Here is a 20,506-nt window from a genome sequence, read left to right on the forward strand (position 1 = left end):
TTTTGCGCAGCTCGTCCGTGAACAACGGCTCTGTGTAGTTAATGCTGCTCAATGTGAAAGCACGCAGGTGATGGAGATTTACCGCTGATTACAGAACCAGCTTTACTGATAAGATGCGCGTTAAATATCGCATGCGATTTATCGTGCAGCCCTAATGTAATACTTTTATTCAGCAACAATGTATTAAATTGATCAAAAGTGATAGTAAAGTCTTTGGCATTTAAAAAAATAATTAAATAAATTCCTTTCTTTTAAACTTTCTATTCATCAAAGAATCCTGAAAAAATATATACATTTTCCACAAAAATATTATGCAGCAAAAAAAGGGTTTCAACATTGATTTTTCATTGAAATTTCAGCTTTACCATTACAGAAATAAATCCACTTTCAAATATATACAACATTTTTATATTCAAAACGTTTAAATCGTAATATTACTCAACAATATTACCACTATTTTCGGTTAAATAAATGGAGACTTGGTGACCATAAGAAAAAAAGAAAAAAAACTGATCCCAAACTTTTTTACAGTAGTGTAGGTACAGAATGACCAATTTAGAGCTGGGGGGCACAATCAGAATTGTGCAGGAAACATGCTGAAGAAATTTCTTGATATGAGTCATTTTAAATGGTTTTTAGACTCTCAAGTCATCAAATTAATTACACTTCAACCAGTCTGAACCTTATGATTACAATACCTCAGTGCTGCTACTGTGATGTCTCTAAAATGATTATATCATGCTGCTGATGATTACTTCCCTTTATGATGTGTATAACCAACTTTGTCCTGACTTACAGGCACAGAGGTGTATATACAAGGGTGTTTGTGTGTGTTGTTATTGCTGTGTGTGCGTGTCAGGTGTCAGTATACATCTTACAGGCCCATGAGAAATTGGGGTTGAGAGGTTAAAGTCTTTCTCTCTTAATCCAGACAAATATCCAGGGCTCATCAATAATGAAAGCGAGCTGGAATCATGTAAAATTCTCTAAGAAGCCCATCTCCCTTTGTACTTTAACTATGACAGCGATTAATATTTCATATGTATTGTTACATTGCACTGTGTATGTGTGTCTGCTTTCTTCTTTCTTTCTCTTCCTTCTTTCTCTTTTAGATAGCTGCCCTCTCTGAAAAACAGATGAAAAACATTACGGCACTGAGCATTTTGAGCAAAATGGCCACTGCCCGTCACCCAGGCTTCTAAATGGTGGTTTACTCTGCAAATGAAAGCTGCAGCAGCCTTTCCCTTGAGGAGAGCACTTCTTGACACTTTTGTTTTGACAGCGCTAAAGCAATATCTGTTCTTGGCGATAGAGTGTTTTCAAGGTGCTGTTCATTTTCCACTCAGTCTGGTCTGAAAGTTAACACTCTCCCCAGATGATTCAATCAAGCAGAGTTTAATTAGGTAAAATGAGGCAAAAGTCCAGCAAATTTCAGCAAATCCACAACCTTGTGCAACATCTCAACAGTGCAAAATACAAAGAAACTATCAAAAGCTTCAGTTGACTAACTCTGATCTGCAAGCAAAGGTGGAATAAAACCATGCACTGAAATTCATAACCAGTGAAGGTTTAAAATCAGCAAACCCAGCGTCATTGAGAAGATAGTAGCACTTGTTACTCACCCACTTAGGACAACAATGAAGTCCATGACGTTCCAGCCGTTCCTCAGGTACGAGCCCTTGTGGAATACAAATCCCAAAGCGATGATTTTTATTCCAGCTTCAAAGCAAAACATTCCTATAAAGTAGGGCTCTGTTTTTTCCTGAAAAAAGAGAATGGATTGGGTGTAAGACAACAGAAGCTACCTTTATAAAAGGGGGAAAATCTAGGTAGGGTGCTCATCAGATTTTGAATGTTCTATTCAACAAATTCATTATTAAAATTTAATAATTATTAAGCTTTAATTGAGGTTTTACTTACTGAGGTAAGAGTGCCACTACTTGCCTCTGTTTAAACAAGCACTCCTCAGAAATATGTTGCAGAAGTAAAATTGTAACGAAACACTCTTTGAATGGGAATAATTAGCTTGTGGTGAGTGATTCAATGGGGGAAACTACAGTCTGAATAAAGTTGTCAAGAACAAAGAATATGAGGAAGGAAAGAATATGAGTGCACAAGAGAGAAGGGCTGTGCTACATTTAAAGAATAACTGTGGTCTCTAGACCATGATCCAGAATAGTAGGTTTTCTCATTACACAAATTGCTAGAAATGCATCTATAAGTAGATAACTAGGCCAAATTGATTCATTTATAACAAATTATTTGGATAAACAAATGAAAAATGTATAACTTTCAAATGAAAACAGAAAAATAGCTGAAAGAGGAGATAAGGATAGCAATGCTTCATGTGTAGTTTATATATGTATATTTAAGAGTGTAGGCGTGTTCTCACAAGTCTCTTTGACATGGGTGTCTTATCCTCTCCAGGCAGGTGCTGCTCCAAGGCCAGGACGATGCAGTTGGCGATAATGGTGGCCAGGATCATATATTCAAACGGAGTTGAGGAGGAATGTTAAGGATGAGTACATACTTAAGACAGATTGTGCAACTGATGTCATTGGAATGCATATTAACACAAGATCACACTCTGTTACTGTGCTCACTTTGAAAAGTTAAACAGCACATACTGTACTTGAGTATATAAAAACTTTTCATTTGTCATTACTTGTACTTGACCATAAAAAAACTAAACAATTTAATTGCTAAAATCCTAGTTCCTTGCTCAAGTCCTAATAGTACATTAATAAACCAGCCTATCTGATTTGTGAACCTGTTTGAATTTAAAAGAAACGACTTGAGAGAATGATTCACTCACAAATCTGACAAACTGAACCACTATGGATTATCATTAAAAAAAATCTATAGTCACTATAGAAACTTCCAAACTATTAAAAGAACTTCCTAATATTTCCAGGTTTTTCATGGTGGTGGGACCCCTAGAGCATGTTTCAGTGTGCATGTGTAAAAGATCTGCACTCTTTCTCCCTCACACACACACACAGCCAACAAGTGCATGAAGACCAATGCCTTGTCCTGTCAAATGGAAGAGAGCAGCTGTTCACAAGATGTTTTCAGGACCCCTGGTGGTTGTGAGCTCACAGTCAGCCAATGATTTGGATGTGTACAGAAAAATGTTGGATTTTGCTATGTAGGCACCTGCCAATTTCTGCCAGTGTGTGTGGGGACGATAAACAGTAAATAAAAGAGCCCAAATCTGCTTAACACAGAGAAGATAGAGGGAGTTCAGTACAAATAGAACAGGCAGCTAGAGAACAGACCTCTGGAGAAGTCTCTCTCTTCTGTGCCTTTCTTTCCCTAGTTTGTGTTAATTAAATTAAGCCCAGACTTTGCTTAGTTCTTGTTCTAGTAGCATAATAGCAACATGTTGGCATTGGCATAAACAGTAAAATCAACATATGTTTTGGTAAAATAGACAGTACATGTTTGGTTAAATAAAAGAATGTTATAAATACAAAGAGGATCATTTTAAAAGTAACAGTGTTCTAAAAAGGCTGTATAATCTTCAAAATGAAAGTATCTTGTGCACATGCTCTGCATGGGTTTAATACATTTAATACATTTTTTAATGCAAAAAGTGACTTTTTTCCCCTGTGTACGGCTCTTTATCTAAAACGAATCTGACATCCCTTTGCTACAATTTGCTGTTTTGATATGTTTTTGGCTATAATTTTGCCATTTCTCACAGTATTTCTTTAAAAAACATGTTGCTGGTAACTTAATACATGGATACATTATTTTAGCTTTTATTAGAAGCAAAAGAGTGTGAGAGGAACATAGAGAGAAAGAGAGACTACAGCCATTGCAATCTGAGAAAGAGCAATAGAGAGACAGAGAGAGAGAGAGAGAGGGAGAGAGAACGGTATCCATGGCAACAGGCTCTCTCCTGTCTGCCATAAGTCAGTACTCAGAATTAATATGGTCTCTGAGCCATCAGTGTTCTCTACATGCTGCTGAATGCATTCGTACAATCAATACTGACTACACAAACATCCTTTCAATGTACCCACCACAACACACGATACTCAATATTTCTTCAAATAAGCTCTAAATAAGTTCAGGAAATTTGGCAATATTGAATAGTCCAGCCACAGGATCACAGGTATCGCCATTACTTTCAGCGACTTTATTAGCAAATTCTCTCTTTTCCAAGCTCTCTCAGTCTATTTCTACATTTTGCTGGAATATATTTCAAAATAGCAGTGCAAGTAGTGGCAGTGGAATGTGATACAGTTCAAAGTGCTTTTCAATGAGCAAAAAGAATGAATTGCATTTCAATCCAATGAAAGCTTGGAGCATGAGAGAGAGAGAAAGTGATTAGGAGATATACAGAGAATAAATGCGTGGAAAAATAGTTTCTATTTCTGCGTCATCATTCTGAGAAGCCCACAGTGAACTCTCATTGGCATTCTGAGCTTCAGTGTCACATGATCCTTCGTTAATCCTTCTAATATGCTGATATGGTGCTCAAGAAACATTTCACAAACTTTCTTTCTTTAGTAATAATAAGCAAAATGCAAACTTTCTTTCTTTAGAATAATAAGACCAGGCACAATAAGACCAGGAACATGATTTAGGAAAGCAAACAGGATTCATTTGATTTGAATTTAAAACTCTCATTCATCAGGTGATTTTCCAAACCTGATTAAGGCAAATGAAGAGATCCTTAACACCTCCCACTGCATCCTCTGTTTCTCTCTCTCCTGTTCACTGGAGGGAGGCCTAGGGCCTAGGATTGACAGGATCAATTATTGAGTAAGTATGGGCACGGTGGGGTACTTCCTCCCTCAGCCACACAGTGGGGATCAGAGGGGCGAACAGCTGCGGCTTCCCCACCGGCCGAGCAGCAAAGCGCCCCACTCGCTTCATTAAGCCCCTGTCCTTCCCGCAGATGCCATCGACCCACCACAACTGACCTGTCCACCTGACCTCGTGGCCAAACCAGCCCACTTCAGGAATCGAGATGCCAAATAATGACATCACCTGATGATCTCCTTCCCATGTGATTCACTAACAGAGGCAACAACACGTGCTTCCAAACCTCTGCGACATTCACTGCCTACACACCCACACCCTAACAAACATGTTCGTCCCTAATGACTCCATCTGTAAGTTTTCCAATTAACCAAATGACTGCATTTCTCTCCAGACACATCTCTGTCCCTCCTCCCAGAACTCCATCAGCTTGAGCTCAAATCACACGTCGAGCGGCACTTCAAACAAAGCCTTCCTAAATTACCGCTCTCACACACAGGTTGTCGATGCTGTTTTGTGAACATGCTGTTTTGCAAACTGGTGTGACCTTTGGTTATGCCACAGGCTATGTGTGTGCATGTTTGTGTGTACATATGAGGAGAGGTGTGTCTTTTTTCACAAATTTGCTATCTATTATGATTTAATTTACAACAGACAAATACAATTCAAAATGTAATTTTAAAAATTACTTTTAATTTATTAAATGTAAAAATTCAAATAAAAAATCAATTTTTCCCTAATTATAGTCCATATGGCAACAGAACATTTTGTTATTTGTTTTTATTCCTGATGTGCCACACCACTAAATTTTATCTCATTGGTCCAAAATCTCCTCATAACAGTGTATAAAACATTAAATATCTTCTGATTGGTTGTTAACGTCACCTACTGCAGTATCTTTGCTTTCGGTGTGAACAGACAAATCACTTGTTGATGGAAACGTGCCGTGTCGCACCTGGTTAAGACACACTGGTTGCTAAATAAATTAAAAATCTATTATAAATTTACTAATGATATAACTCAATTCCATGTTGACAAGCTTAAGCTTTAATAACCCTTTTGAAAAGCCAATGATTTCAGATATATTTCAAGAGTCTACAATTAAAACTTACTGCTCTGATAAAATCCCATGATGTATCACATTAGTAAATCTAAAAAAGGAAAGTTCATTATTAAAATGAAACAAGATTAGCAAAATTGGGCAGCGTCCAATACTATCACATGCAAAAGCTGACTGTTCCTCCCATACAAATGAACACTGTGTGGGAGACATGCATGCATCTAAATTGGAGCAAGATAGACTTTTTTAAAGTGTGTTTGACTCATGGAGATTCAACTTTATTTTTGTCAAAAAAAAAATTAACTTTATTTTTGTCAGAGGAGCAAACACCAAGTAATAGTTTCAATGTAACCTTGTGGAAACCATAACAACATAAACACTAGCATCCTGATGACATCTTGAATGATGTAATCAGCATCTAGAAAAACACTCAAAAAGAACTTGACAGACTAGCATGGGAGCTATTTTGCCCTTGGGAAGGTCACAATGTCTTTGTTTGACAGCGAAATGCACCTAGAAAAGTCTTCTTTTCAACAGCTGTTCCCAACATTGTTCAGCTGCATTATAATTATGAGACATGGCAGGAGGTAATACTTTTCCTGGTCTGCCACAGCTGTCATACAGTGCAACATGATACAACAAGAACCATCCATTTAGGATGCTTGCAACAGAAATGCATACAGTATGTGGGTTAGACATATGAACCTATTCACACATTCATGTTCATTACATTCTATTTCAAAATACATGTTGCATTACATGTATTTGAAAAAAAAAAAAATCATGCACAGTGCTCAGTCACACATTCAGAACAGAAGAAAGTTTACAAAAAAAATAAAGCATACAAATATGCCAGAAGAGATTTTTCAAAACCTAGTGAGTTTCTAAGGCAGCATCCTAAACATCATGAAACTTCTTAAAGGTGGGGAAAGCGATTTCTGGTAGCCAATGTTGACATTTTAAATCACCAAAACAAACACGCCCCTACCCCAAAAGGGTCTCGCCCCTATTTTGATAGCTCCGCCCCACACAAAGCGTTTTTGATCTCAATAGAGTTGGACAATAACAATGTTTCTAATGTTTCTAATCTTTCTAATATTTCTAATCAGCATTTCTCTCACCCTTGAATTTCTAACAATGCATTATGGGATTGCCTTGTACCTGAAGGATATATGTGATGGTAACCTTAGAAACCTTGATCAAAACGAGGTACCTTAAGAGGTAGCATAATTAAGACGCCTACCTTTTAGAACACTCTTTTTCTCAGTGCCGCACTTACGATGCATTAAAGTGTTCCCTCCATAGGCAGTTTGCTGGGTTTTGGAACAAAACTCTTATAAGCAATTCCTCACACGAGTGTGAACAGCTCTAAAGTCATAAAAAACTGCCAACTTATTACCATTGGCTATTAATGACTCCTAATCCAAAACATAATGAGTCTACAACATATATTTAATTACGCTCTTGATCTTTTCTTGTAATACACTTGAGAATCACTCACATAGGGATTTAGTTTGCTCCTTTCTCTGAGGAACAGACTCTTGCATTTATTTTGGGGCAATACCAAGTCATTACAGTACCATTAGCAGAGCCTCTGTCTCTTCAGTCCCCTGAAGCTCTCTGTTTAAGAGCAAGAGATGTGTGACCATATGCTTAAAATCTGCCTAAAGTGATCGCCGACACTGACACTTGCATTATGTCGCAAGTGGGCCATTAGGTACATGAGAGAGCCGAGACCAGATAGATGCTATAATTAAATTTACCATGCAGGCGCACACACACATTCTGAGTCACGCTGTCACAAATGAAAGAGGGAACGCACAAAGACGTATCAATCAGCGCAGACAAGCACATTTCCATGATATCACCAGCCTCAATCACTCTCCTTCTTTCATCATTAGATTGCTGAACAGCTTTTAACATTAAGCATGTTACTGTCTTACAACAGGCATCAATAAACAACCAAACCTTTTGTCACACGATCACAGCATGTACCCGCTCGAATGTCATCCCTCCTTCATGGCATTCAAAACAACAGGAATGACATTCAACACAAGGCAAGGATTGGAGTCAGCTGAAAACAAGGGAACACATACACTGACACATTATTGAAAGTCTCTCTTCTTTGGAAATTACACTTCTGTGTAAGGCTCAGATTGGTTCACACTTTACAGCCCTCGCCTGCATAGTGAGAAGTTTCTCTTTTTAGCATGCATACGCATTTGGCATTTAGATGTTTGTTTTTAGATGTGTGAGCAAATAGCTGCTTTTCTCATTTCAAATTTGACATTAAATGTCACTCAAAGAGAACTTTTTAAAACATAAATAAACAAATAACCATACAGCTATATTTTTGGATGTTAAAAGTGTAGGTCCGCCAATTTTCAACCAGTTTTGTATTGTTACTAAGTTACTAAACTAGTATATGTAAATGAACAATATGTACTCTTTCTCCATGTTACATGCATTCAGATATCCCCATTTATTTGTCACCAAAAGTCTCCCTGATGATGCAAAACACGTCAACCAGAGAACTTTTGACAGCTCCAGAGCTCTTATTTAAACTAGAGATCAAACTTCTGCATTTTTGTATTCCCACCCACAGGCAATTGGATCAACAGATGGGTGGCACCAAAAAGTGCAAAGGTGCATTATGGGTATTGAAGGTTTTGCATAAGGGAATGAATGCTACAGCCCTTTTACTGTACCTTCTGATCACACTGCAAAAAGTGATACTCTTCCTTAGTATTTTTTCTTGTTTTCTAGTGAAAATGTTAAAAGATTCTTAAATCTTCCAGTGCAAATGTTTAAAAATTCTTAAAATACATTTCCTTAAGCAAATTACATAAGATAATGAGTCTTGTTTTCTGTGAAATTAATCAAAATGAAGTTATGATTAAACCAAGAACAAGTTCCATACCCCACTGACAAATATTTGCTCATGTTTTAAGCATAAGCTCACTTAATTTTGATATATTTCTCAGAAAACAAGCCTTATTGTTTTCATTTTGCATCTCAAGTAAATGTATCTTGATTTAATGATGTTTAGGATATTTGTATTGGGAAACAAGACAAAAATATTACATTTTAGCACTGTCATTACTTTTTGCTCTGACCTTTTTAATGCCTTAATTTGTTGAAGGGCTAATTAAGACTATTTAAGTCCCATAGAAACCTTGTAATAGCTACATAAGTACATACTGTGTTCCACCTGACAATGGCTTTCAAACAACACTCTTAATTTTCCCTAAAATGACTTTAAATCTCAAACACTATTGCTTTAAACCAGCAAACTCTGTAATAACTGGATTACAGCAAGGCTTTTACTGATCCTTTACAGTTAGTCACTGATCTCTGCCTAATTTAAGTAAATGCTAAGCCACACGATCATGTCTGGACAGTCTGCTGTGGCATTAAAAAAAGGGCAAATGAAAACCCAACAATTGTTCCAGTAGTGCGCACATGTGACAACTATGGTCGATGAGCTTATCATCTCCTGTCACTGACTCATCTCATTTGCATCATAGAGAAGGCTTTTTTTAATCACACCGTTGCACTTTGAAGTCTGTAATCAATGACATGCGTCCAAACACCTCCTGTGAGGATTATGTTGTAGATCTCTTCTCCCTCTTCTGACAAAATCATCAACGATTGTTTATGTCTCTTCATCATCAGGAACCATCTTGACAGAGCATTAATTACAAAGAGAGCTCATAACAAAACATAAACCTCATCATCAATAGAAGACACTTACGCACAGACTGTAATTTGGAATGCTAAAACATAATATTCTTAACCCTGAATTATAAAGCCCTGCTCCTGATGTAAGCTATTGCTTTTTTCTGAGTTTGAAAACATAGTGGAACATTCATGTCCATGGTCTCTGTCCATGGTCCTGAATTCAGTTCAATGAATTATGTAGTGTAAAACAAGAAGTGTTTTGAAATTTTCAGTACATTTACAAACAGAATACATCATTTTTTACTTTTGTGTCATTACCAGGTCAATGAGTACAATCTCACGCACAAACCTGTCAGCAGATCTTGCACATGCAAATCACTATGTTAGTGGGTCACTGAGAAAGAGATTATTAAAAAATAAATCTTTGAAAAAAATCATTTAAAACATGCTTCAGATTCTTAGCAATGTAATATTTGGAAAAAACATTTATATAATTGTCTTAAAAAAAAATCTATTTAATGACTAAAAACTAGTCTAGTGGTGTTGAAGGCATGTGAGTATACAAACAAAGTTGACTGGCAGACAGCGTCGTTGAATTATTAATATATTTTAAAACAAAAAAAAAACACGCTTCATTCATTTTTCTTTTTAGCCTATTTTTATGCAATATTCATATATATATATATAGAGAGAGAGAGAGAGAGAGAGAGAGAGTTATATATTTTTTACTTTATGCCGCACAAAATATTAAATTGTATTTATAAAGTCATTGTTTGTATGAATTCCATTTTGAACATGCATTTCTTACTAACTTGTAGATGTCATTTTTTATAAATACAAAATACAAAAAAAAAGACTTGAATACACCTGTTGTACGATTTTTTTTTTAACTAATAGTCATTTTTTTATTACAGGTTTTTTTTTTTTTTTTGAGTCTTAAAGTACTATGACCCTAAAGTTTCTTTATATGAACCATATGTAAGCAAGTGAACTCAAATTAAAGTCGAGATTTTGAGGAGACTGTAACAAATTTAACCAATAAGTTTCAGATCAGCAGAAATGAACACAGGAGTTGCATGCACTTTTGAAAATACGTGTTGGCAGCACATGTGCATGTGCTGTCAACATCTAGCGTGTGTTTTAGGGGGCAGGGCGTGTTTTACCGTTTAGACAAAAGGATATGGCCATTCTATGATCTTCTTAGCATACTTCCTAACGATGTTGTCCTCTCCAAAGATGAAGAGCGATCTGTTGACGGTGAAGCAGTTCTGTCGGACCGGAATGGGGTTGTACAGAGCCATGGTTCGGGCTCGTTGCGCTTTGGTCTGTTTGAAGGCTGGTGAAACTCCACCTGTGGATACCGCCGGTGCATCCCGGTTCCGACTGCGCTCCGAACCCCCATCCCCGGCTCCCAGCAGACCGGGAACATCGTCTCCGAAGCGAGCCATTCTGTGTGGAGCAAAAACAGAGAAATCTAAGCCAGGTGCAAAAAAAAGTACGTTTACTTCCACACAGTGAACTGCAAATAAGCATCCAAACTGCAAGAGTTTCCCTGCTATGACAAACGACGAGTTATTAAACGACCGTTAAATCCTCCAAGCACGCGCAACACGTAGCTTACTCCAACATCCATCCCTACAAACGCCAAAACACCAAAAGTAACATTACCTGAAAGCAAAATGGGGAATAAAACCGTTTATAATCCGAATATCCAGTCGTACATCCCATGAAGATATTCTTTTTAACAGGAGGAGAGCAAACTCTTCGTGGTAAAACTAAAAAGTCATCGTTTTTAACTCTCTCCGGGTCTGTTTTGACCTCCTTCGTCACTCTTCCATCTCACTTACTTAATTTAAAGGGTTTTTTTGTGTTTTTTTGGGGGGTATCTTTTTTAATCTTTCCACGCGTCAACGACAGTGTTCAACAAGCTCCATCTTCACTGTGTGTGCTGTGAGGCGCGGATGTGGTTTGTTTTAGGTTGGCTCTCGCGCCTGGCCACCCCTCACCATGCACAGCGCGAATGTGTCTGAGCGCGTGCTGCCTCTCCAAACGACACAGTGCGCAAATTCATTTGAAAGCGAGACAAATAACCTCTATAGACATGCAAATACGATTCGAATAGGTTGCTTTGTTTTTCTTAAACAATAGGTTAAGATATAGCGTCAATATTAAAGTTGTGTCAATCAACGAGCGATTACAAAAGGGAGTGAAAGCATTTCATTTCACAAAGTTTGAACCGTTCACTACATAAACCAGCCGCAGGACTAAAATATCTTTAAAGGGGTCATATGATGCGATTTCATTTTTTCCTTTCTCTTTAGAGTGTTACAAGCTCTTGGTGCATAAAGAAGATCTGTAAAGTTGCAAAGACTAAAGTCTCAAATCCAAAGAGATATTCTTTATAAAAGTTAAGAGTTAGCCACACCTACCTAAAACGGCTCGTTCGAACACGCCCCCACATACCTACCTCACTATGTGGGAAGATTTGCATATACACAAAATAATGTTCTTTTTAGCAGCATCATCAATCATCAATGACCCCTTTAAAACGTCTTCTCGTTTAAGACTTTCTTTTACGTAGTTACATAAAAAAAAAAGTTCGCTTGAAATCAAAATTACAATTTATTTTCTTAATAAAGGCCTACGTGAACTATTCTTCGATTCACGCTATTGCAAAATATAAATGAAGAAATAAAAACATCATAAAAAAGCAACAACTCGCTCGGTCTCTGAAACGCGTTTCTTTCCCGCTGACGTCACTACGCCCTTTTATTTTTCTACCTCTCTCCCTCAATAAAATATGAATAAAAGTCCCGTCCTCAATGTTTCAGTTTACACGTCAAATAAAGAAAACTCAGAATGTTTGAGGGATATCAATTTCAAGCACTGTAACATCTTTTTTCACTCATAACAGACACCTGTACCAAGTGTAAGCCTCTCTATTCTGGGAGCAGCTTGTTCAGTTGACTTTGAGCTCAGAGATAATTGGTGTTTAAAACTCACTCTTCCGGCGCGTGTGCAAGCTCTACTGACAGGCTTGTGCGAGAGAATGTACTTGTTGGCCTGGTAACGACACAAATTTTCAGAAAGAAATAAGATAAAACAGGATCAGTGGAACAAAGCTGTCAGAGTTCAAAGATGTTTGTGCAGATGTAATGCAGGATGCATTTGTCTTTAAACCTTGTACTCTCCTGAAACATGGCACATCATTATTTGAAAAAACGTATTTTACAAGTTTCTGTTTTTTTTTGTCATACTAGATTAGTAAATTAGCCTAGATATTTTACCATTTTCTTTTTTTCACATATTGGGCCATTAAAATAATACCATGCAACATATAAAACTGAATTTTACATTTGTTGAAGAGGCAATAAAAACAGCAATAAAAGGTTATTACCACTTCCTTTCCCAATTGGGCCATTAAAAAAGAAGATAAAGAAGAACTAATTCTAATTTTAAGAAGTACAGCATGCACCTCTACCTCACTACAGATAAAAACAGAGAACTGCACAGAGAATTAAAGAAACCAAATATTAAACTATCTATAGCGAATAACCGCACCCAACAAAGTGTGAGGAGATACAGTGAGGCATTCCGTGATGTCACTTAATCTGCTTAAAATTAATGAGCAGAACAGTTTAAGGGCCCGAAAGGACCTGCTAATAATAGTCAACTGCAAAGTGAGAGATCTCACGCAGAGGAAAAGGGGGAGGATGTGGCTAATAAAAATGATGATGGAAACTGCAATAGTCCATTGACCCAGTAGATCATTCCAGATTGAGGTTATTATCGCAAAACAGCACCGAAAGATGAATGAAAAGACATTTCTCCTCTCTCTCCCTCAAAAGTGAATAGAAACTAATGATTTAGGAAGCACAGATGATGAAAATGTCAAATACAGTTGACGGCTTCCTGTTTGATGACTTTAATGATCTTCAATAGCCTTCAGGGTGTGCTTGTGTGGAACACGGTGATTCTTGCCCCAATTACAGATACATCTGGGTAGTGTATACTTATATCAGCTGAGATGAGTAGGCGAAGTAGTACACTTAAACAGGTGCCCTATATTGAGGTCTACTATAAATAAAACCGCAAACACACACACACACACAGTGAGCCGCCAGTGTCCATCCTCAATGGCCAATTACTCAGAATGTGAAAGTACAGTTGTGCTCCATGGAGGCGATGGAAAAAAAGAGCGTGTGTGTGTGTGTGCAAGGGTGACAGAATGAGAGAAAGTGTGTCAGAGAGAGAAAAAGACAATGGTAGACTGAAAGAAGCAGGGAGGAAGTACTGTAGCATACGCATTCATCAGATGTCAACACGTTTTCATTATATTCTGTTGAATAAGGCTTATGGAAAGCATGGGAGTGGTCAGAGCAGCAGTCGGCCTGACTGTGCTGACAGAGGAACTGTTGCTCTGTTCCAAAACCTAGTCATAGTCATCAAGGTAGTCTACTTAATTACGTTGCCTCTTAAGATACCTTATTTTGGCCAAATTCGGCAGAATCAAATGTATTGTTTACAGAGAGTGCAGTCCCAGAATGCATTGCACAGAGCTCAGTAAATAAATAAATAAACAAAAATCCTAGGCAGACATTATAAACATATTTCGTTTTATATTGATACAATACATTTAAAAAGTTTAATATGATGCAATATTTCTTTGTGCTATGTGTTTTATGCTTACTAGAGAATCACGCCATTACAGGTAGGTTAGCAACATGTTGAAGTCAAACTTTACTGAAATCATTTCATATTTTCATTTAGTTTAACTTGATTTACTAAAATAAATAAAACTAAAACTGAAATTAAAATTAATAAAAACTATATAATCATATTTAAAAACAACAAAAACTAATAAAAGTGACAAAAACACAACAAAATTACTAAAACTTTAAAGGGGTCATATGATGCGATTTCAAGTTTTCCTTTCTCTTTGGAGTGTTACAAGCTGATTGTGCATAGATAAGATCCCTGAAGTTGCAAAGACTAAAGTCTCAAAACCAAAGAGATATTCTTTATCAAAGTTAAGACTCTGCCACGCCCCCCTAAAACGGCTCGTTCTAACACACCCCACATATCTACACCTACAATAATGTACAGTATTTGAAAAATAATGTGTTTTTTGAACATTAAAGCATGTCAACATATTCTGTTACACCAAATACACCAAATAATGATCTTTAAAAAAGCATCATATGACCCCTTTAACGAAAATTAACATGAAAGCTGAAAATCCAATTCAAATTGTTAACAAAAACTAGAATCTCAATGTTATAATACTTATATAAACAAAATAACACATATATAGCTACATTTATTTATTTATTTTTTATTTATTGTATTAATTTGAACTATTTTATTTAATTTTTCCTTTTTGTTGTAAGCTCTGTAAGAGGAAAGCAAAGAAAACTGGAATTTTGCCTCTCCTTGTGTCTTTCAAAATCAGAGGATATTTTCATTATACTGTGTTTGAAACCGCTTGTTTGTTTACTCATTCAATACTCACTACATAGTGAAGCCTTATGAGTAAAATGAGTTCAGACGTAGCTGTAGACATTATAAACAAATAAACAGATATGAGTCAAATATGCCAAAAAAAAAAAAAAAAAATGCTGCCTGTTTGTTGCTGTTTTCCAATGACAGGGTGATACAAGAAAAACAACCGATTCCCACTGCCTTTCATAAGCCATTTCATTTCATAAACTTGATCATAAAAGAAATCATTTAAAATACGTAATGTCTAGACTGGTAATTGTCTCTCTGTGTTTGTCTTTCTCTCTCCCTCCTCCTACTTCTGTCCAACGGGTCTGTGTTTGATCACAGAAAACACAATACATTTGACAGTTCTAGTAGTACCTTAATCCAAGGTAAATCAGCAGACCCTGACCTCTCTGTTTAAATTTTGTATTTAATTCCCAACTAATTAAAAGACATCTCCACTCCCACATAATGTAGTGTCCTTGTCATCCTAATAGTGGTCTCCATGGTGACTGTACACTGTTGAATTTCTCATTTTTCCCTCCTGTTGTTGGATGCACAAGGTTCGCTCAACAAAAAGACACCTTTCACAGCCGTAATCTTATATGTCCATTCCACTGTCACACTCAGAGACATGCTGTATGTGCTATAGGCAATCCAAATGTCCAACCTGCAGGATTTACACACTCACTTACAAGGCAACTTTCAAATGAAATCTAGATATATAGCCTACTTCGATTGTGAATCATCCTTCCAGAGCAAACACACGTTCTTACAGGGATAGTTTACTAATAGTTTACTAGTTACTATCCCACAAATAGTCAACACAACTCCAGTCTGCATGTTTGTAAAGTCCATTATTGAGTCCATAATCCAATGCTTCCTCCAGTGAAAAAGTCAATTTGCTGTTGTCCTCTCACATCAAGATCCACTGACATACTTGTTTAGAATAGTTCTGGACTGTTTCCGCTTGTAAACAGTGTTGATCTGTGCAAATTTCTCTCCTGATTCAGACAAGATGACTTTTTTTTTTTACTGGAGAAAGCAATATTATGGATATAGGAACTCTATTTTAGCCTTAGGAATGGTTTGAAGTTAAAAAACATCTTACTGATGAATTTGTTTCTTACAAACACACAGATTTTTTACAAGATGTTAATTGATGGACTGGAGTCGTGTGGATTACTTGTGTATTATGATGTTTTTACCAGCTGTTTGGACTCTCTTTCTGACGGCACCCATTTGCCGCAGAGGATCTATAAGTGAAGTAATACTAAATTTCTCCAAATCTGTTCCGATGAAGAAACAAACTCATCTGTATTTTCAGTTTTAAAGATTAGTTCACTTCCAGAATAAAAATGTCCTGATAATTTATACTCTAGAAGTCGAGCTAGTGCAAGATGAGCAATTGTGGTTAAAACGTATCTAATTTAAAAAATTTCGCTAGATAAGACCTTTATTCCTCGGCTGGGATTGTGTAGAGCACTTTGAAGCTGCATTGAAACTGCAATTTGGACGTTCAACCCGTTGGCTCCCATTGAATTCCACTATAAGGAGAAAAATCCTGGAATGTTTTCCTCAAGAAGAGAGAAAGACATTTTGGATGACACAGGATTGAGTAAATTATAAGGACATTTTTATTCTGGAAGTGAACTAATCCTTTAAAAAGGGCAGAGCTGTTGGCGGCGATAGCCTTTTGGGCAGCAAACCAAAATACATCACCGTTGTGCTACAGGCGTCACAAGTTCGAATCCTGACTTGAGGACCGATCCCAGTCCCCATCTCTCTCCCACTTCGCTTCTGGTCAGCTCTGATCTGTCCTATCATAATAAAGGTGAAAATGCCAGAAAATAGGGCAGAGATTTCACTCCTTTTATGGTACAAACGGACCATAAACAAATGGATAGTTAATCCATTATATTTGTCGTCAAGGATAAATTGTCTCCTGTTTTTAATTGTTCAGCTCAAATGGGATTTGAAATGAGAGGCTGCAAAATATGAAACACAACTCAAATGCCTCTAAACCAGAAGCATCTTATCATTTTTATTGCAACAGTGCATGTGTTTTACTGATTTAATTACCTTTCGTCTTTTTTATCAACAATAAATGTCACAAATTAGCTCTTTAAAGCCCCCTTGTTTCTTTCAGACGTCATAAACTAAAATTTATAAGGTAATCTGTAACATTAAACATATTCCAAAATGTCACTTAAATTGGAGAAATAGTTTCAGCAGGAAAAAACACACCCTGTCCTGGCCAATCTAGTGACGTGACACACTTTCTCACATCCCGTTTCATGCACAATGAGCCTGGGTAGCATTTGAAATAATCACCTTAGAAAGGTCACCACAAAAGCAACACAATGCCCAGACGAGAGCACTTGATCACAACTCACATAAACTAAATAAAGCCCATCTATGGGATCAGTGCAGTATTTCAACCGAGCCCTAATTCAAGCAATTTGGCTTGTGTTTTCTGTGCTCTGTTACCTAGCAACAGCCTCGTCTTCTCCTCATCTCAAACGACTGGGCTGAAACCATAACTCAAGCTTATATAAATCGCATATTCAGAAAATAATCTCAGTTTTATTTTAGTGTACAACAACTGATCGTCAGTTGGAGGACAGCAGAAAAATCTGCGAAAATATATAAATGCGTGTTTGTTTGATTTAGGTTGATGCCACACAATCTTGTTTCCACCTTATGCAGTGATTCAGAAATTCATAATTACATAGGGCAACAGGAGGACTATGAACAACAACATGAAACAGGATATTAATTATTGTACGTGATCACTCTACATCATTCCTAAACATATACTTATTTAAAAAGGCTGATTGCACTGTGAATTTACAAAATACCAGATATACAGTAAGATAAGAATGGCAAATCCAAGCCAAGTAAATGTTTACTTAGTATGACCAGGATATCACATCACACTAAGCATGTTGAATTATTCAAGAGAAAAATATGAATGTTTAATATCTTGTCATTCTTTTTTGATGTGACGTAGTACAAGCTCATTCTAACTAGCATCCCTGCTTATTTTGCAACAATCTATAGATAGTTTCCTTTTTAACTGGTCACAAAAATATCAAAGAGCTAAAATGCATTTTCTCTGTTGTGGAGGTGAAAGCATATTTGGTTATGGCTCAAAAAACTGTGAGACACCTGTTACTCTTTGTAGTGTTTGTGAAGTGTTGATGTCCATTAGTGTTGTAGTCTACAGACACCTAGCTCTATCTAGTGGTAGCAGCTTGAAGCAACAGCGTAAAAGGAAATCTGAGTGTCCATAGACGTGAGAATAACAGTGTTATTTTAGTATTATTGTTTAGATAATGTATAATATAAACTATAATAAAGATATTATAGAATTTATTAATATTAATAAATTAGCTTTTGGTTTTTATTTTAATTTTAGGTCATGTTTTAGTAAATGTGTTTTTTTTTTTTGCTTTTGTCATTTTTATAATTTTTTTTTTATATTTTAAATTAGCATTACTTAATTGTAGTACTTAAACTTTATTTCAATTGTTTGTTTTCAATATTTATCATTTTTGTTTGCATCTAATATTTATATTTCATTTTATTTCAGCTTCATTTTCAAGTTTTTTAAATAATTTCTGTTAGTTAACAATTGCAACACTGGAGAGTAACAGTTGTTTAAAGTAATAGTCCGCCCAAAAATGGAAATTCTGTCATCATTTACCCATATGGCTCGTTTGGGATATTTCTGTGATTTTATTTATTTGTTTGTTTGTGCTTTTAAACTTTTGACAGAATCCATCCTAATTGACTGTCATAAAATGAAAAAGAGCAATTTGGAAATTCAACAAATGTTTTTGTTCCATGAAAAATGAATAAATAATAATGATCAAAATGACTGAATACTGAAGAGTCATGTAGCGTACATATCAAATTGAAAAATTATCGTTCAGTAGGCAATATATCATTCTATTACCATCTGGCATTCTCACTGTACCATGGTATATCCACAGTCCACAGAATGTTTTTGTAAGAATAATGTTAATAAGATTTAAAATAATGTCTTATTTCCAAAACAGAGCCTCCTGAATCCTGGATTCCAGACTAAAACCAGTAGCATCTCCCTCTAGCCTGTCTAAAAATTAGACTTAGTAAACTAAGTAAATAAATATTTGGATGACGCAATATTAGTAAATTTTAAAGAAACTTAGCCTCAGAGAGGCATTAATGAATGAGGATTATTTCAAACAACTGCCGGCTGCATACAAACATCACTGTATGAAACCTTATGGTAAAAAATTAAACATAAAGTAAAAATCTGCAATTCTAACAAGCTCTAACAAGTGCGCCAGTCCTCCTAATCAAAGCCATAGCACAGTTCACCTATTTTTTAGATTAAATAATCCATCTCTGTAAAATACATTTTGCTACTCTGAATATTAAAATGAAGTCAAATGAATCAGAGCAGCACTGTAAATTACACTTCCTGTACAGTGGCCATTCAAATGCTTCCCTCAGGAGACGGTCCTGGCAGCATTTGCCGGAGGTTTATAACCCACATGGCAGGGAGGATGGATGGCATGCCTGGCTCTCACCCCGCTGGCACAGACAAGGGCGTCAGGGGCACAGATTCAGGGTAGGGACAGATGGGGCTGAGGATGAGGTGGAGGAAGATAGTGCTGTGTATGTGAGATGTTAGTATTCATCTGAGTGATGTGTTGGTTTGAGCAAGGTTCAGTTACGTAAGTATCTGTAAGTGAAGCATCACTCCATGTGATCAAGTAATCAAAGAGAGATTTTTGATTATGACAATGTAATACAATGTAATGTAAGGATAAAGGTCACAAATGTCCAAGCACTGATACAGTTTCAGACATTTTTTGTCTAAAGGAGAATTAGCTAAGTCTTAAAGTGATAGTTCACCCAAAAATCAAAATTCTGTCATTTACTCACTTCAAGTTGTTCCAAAGCTGTACGAGTTTCTTTCTTCTGCTGAGCATAAAAGAACACATTTTAAAGAATGCATGTAACCAAACAGCTGACAGTCGCCACTGACTTCCATTGTACGTAAATGAACCTTTTGGGTGAACTATCCCTTTAACCAAGGGATTTATTCACTCTATAGACCCTAGTTAGGTTTAACACCATATTGAATTTAACGGATGAAAATAAGGCTGTGAGAAACTTAGAGTCTTTACAATGGCACACACTGTACAAATCGGTATGGTGTTTAACAACAGTGCAATCCACTGAACGCACTGTACTTCTGTCCCTCACAGCCTCACTTTCATTCCTGTCAGAAATTAAATATGGTGCTACCCTGACTAAGGTCTATTGATAATAGAGCACAGCAGTGCCACCTAATTTTTCAGCGGCCTTGGTTGTGGAAGCATTTATTTCCATTCATTTTCTTCAAAGGGATGTCAAAAAATTCTTCAATAAAGAGTTATAAGCTGTGAACCAAAACAACCATGCAGATATGTTTGTGTGTGTGTGTGTGATTGTGTGTATGTGTGTGTGTGT

General features: G+C 36.5%; 1 protein-coding gene across 1 annotated transcript in view; it reads right to left on the minus strand.

The window, feature by feature from the left end:
• The window catches only part of LOC107755285 (voltage-dependent R-type calcium channel subunit alpha-1E-like), a 91,075-nt gene that overhangs the window by 54,633 nt on the left and 15,936 nt on the right, over positions 1-20,506 (minus strand). Inside the window, exons 2-4 of the mRNA XM_016572033.1 lie at positions 10,697-10,963; positions 2,393-2,498; positions 1,623-1,762 (exon numbers count right to left, since the gene is read on the minus strand). Of these exons, the coding sequence (XP_016427519.1) occupies positions 1,623-1,762; positions 2,393-2,498; positions 10,697-10,963 (513 nt within the window). The remainder of the gene's footprint in view (positions 1-1,622; positions 1,763-2,392; positions 2,499-10,696; positions 10,964-20,506) is intronic.

Source organism: Sinocyclocheilus rhinocerous, unplaced genomic scaffold, assembly GCF_001515625.1.
Source record: "Sinocyclocheilus rhinocerous isolate Xijiao unplaced genomic scaffold, SAMN03320098_v1.1 scaffold2637, whole genome shotgun sequence".
NCBI lineage: Eukaryota > Metazoa > Chordata > Actinopteri > Cypriniformes > Cyprinidae > Sinocyclocheilus > Sinocyclocheilus rhinocerous.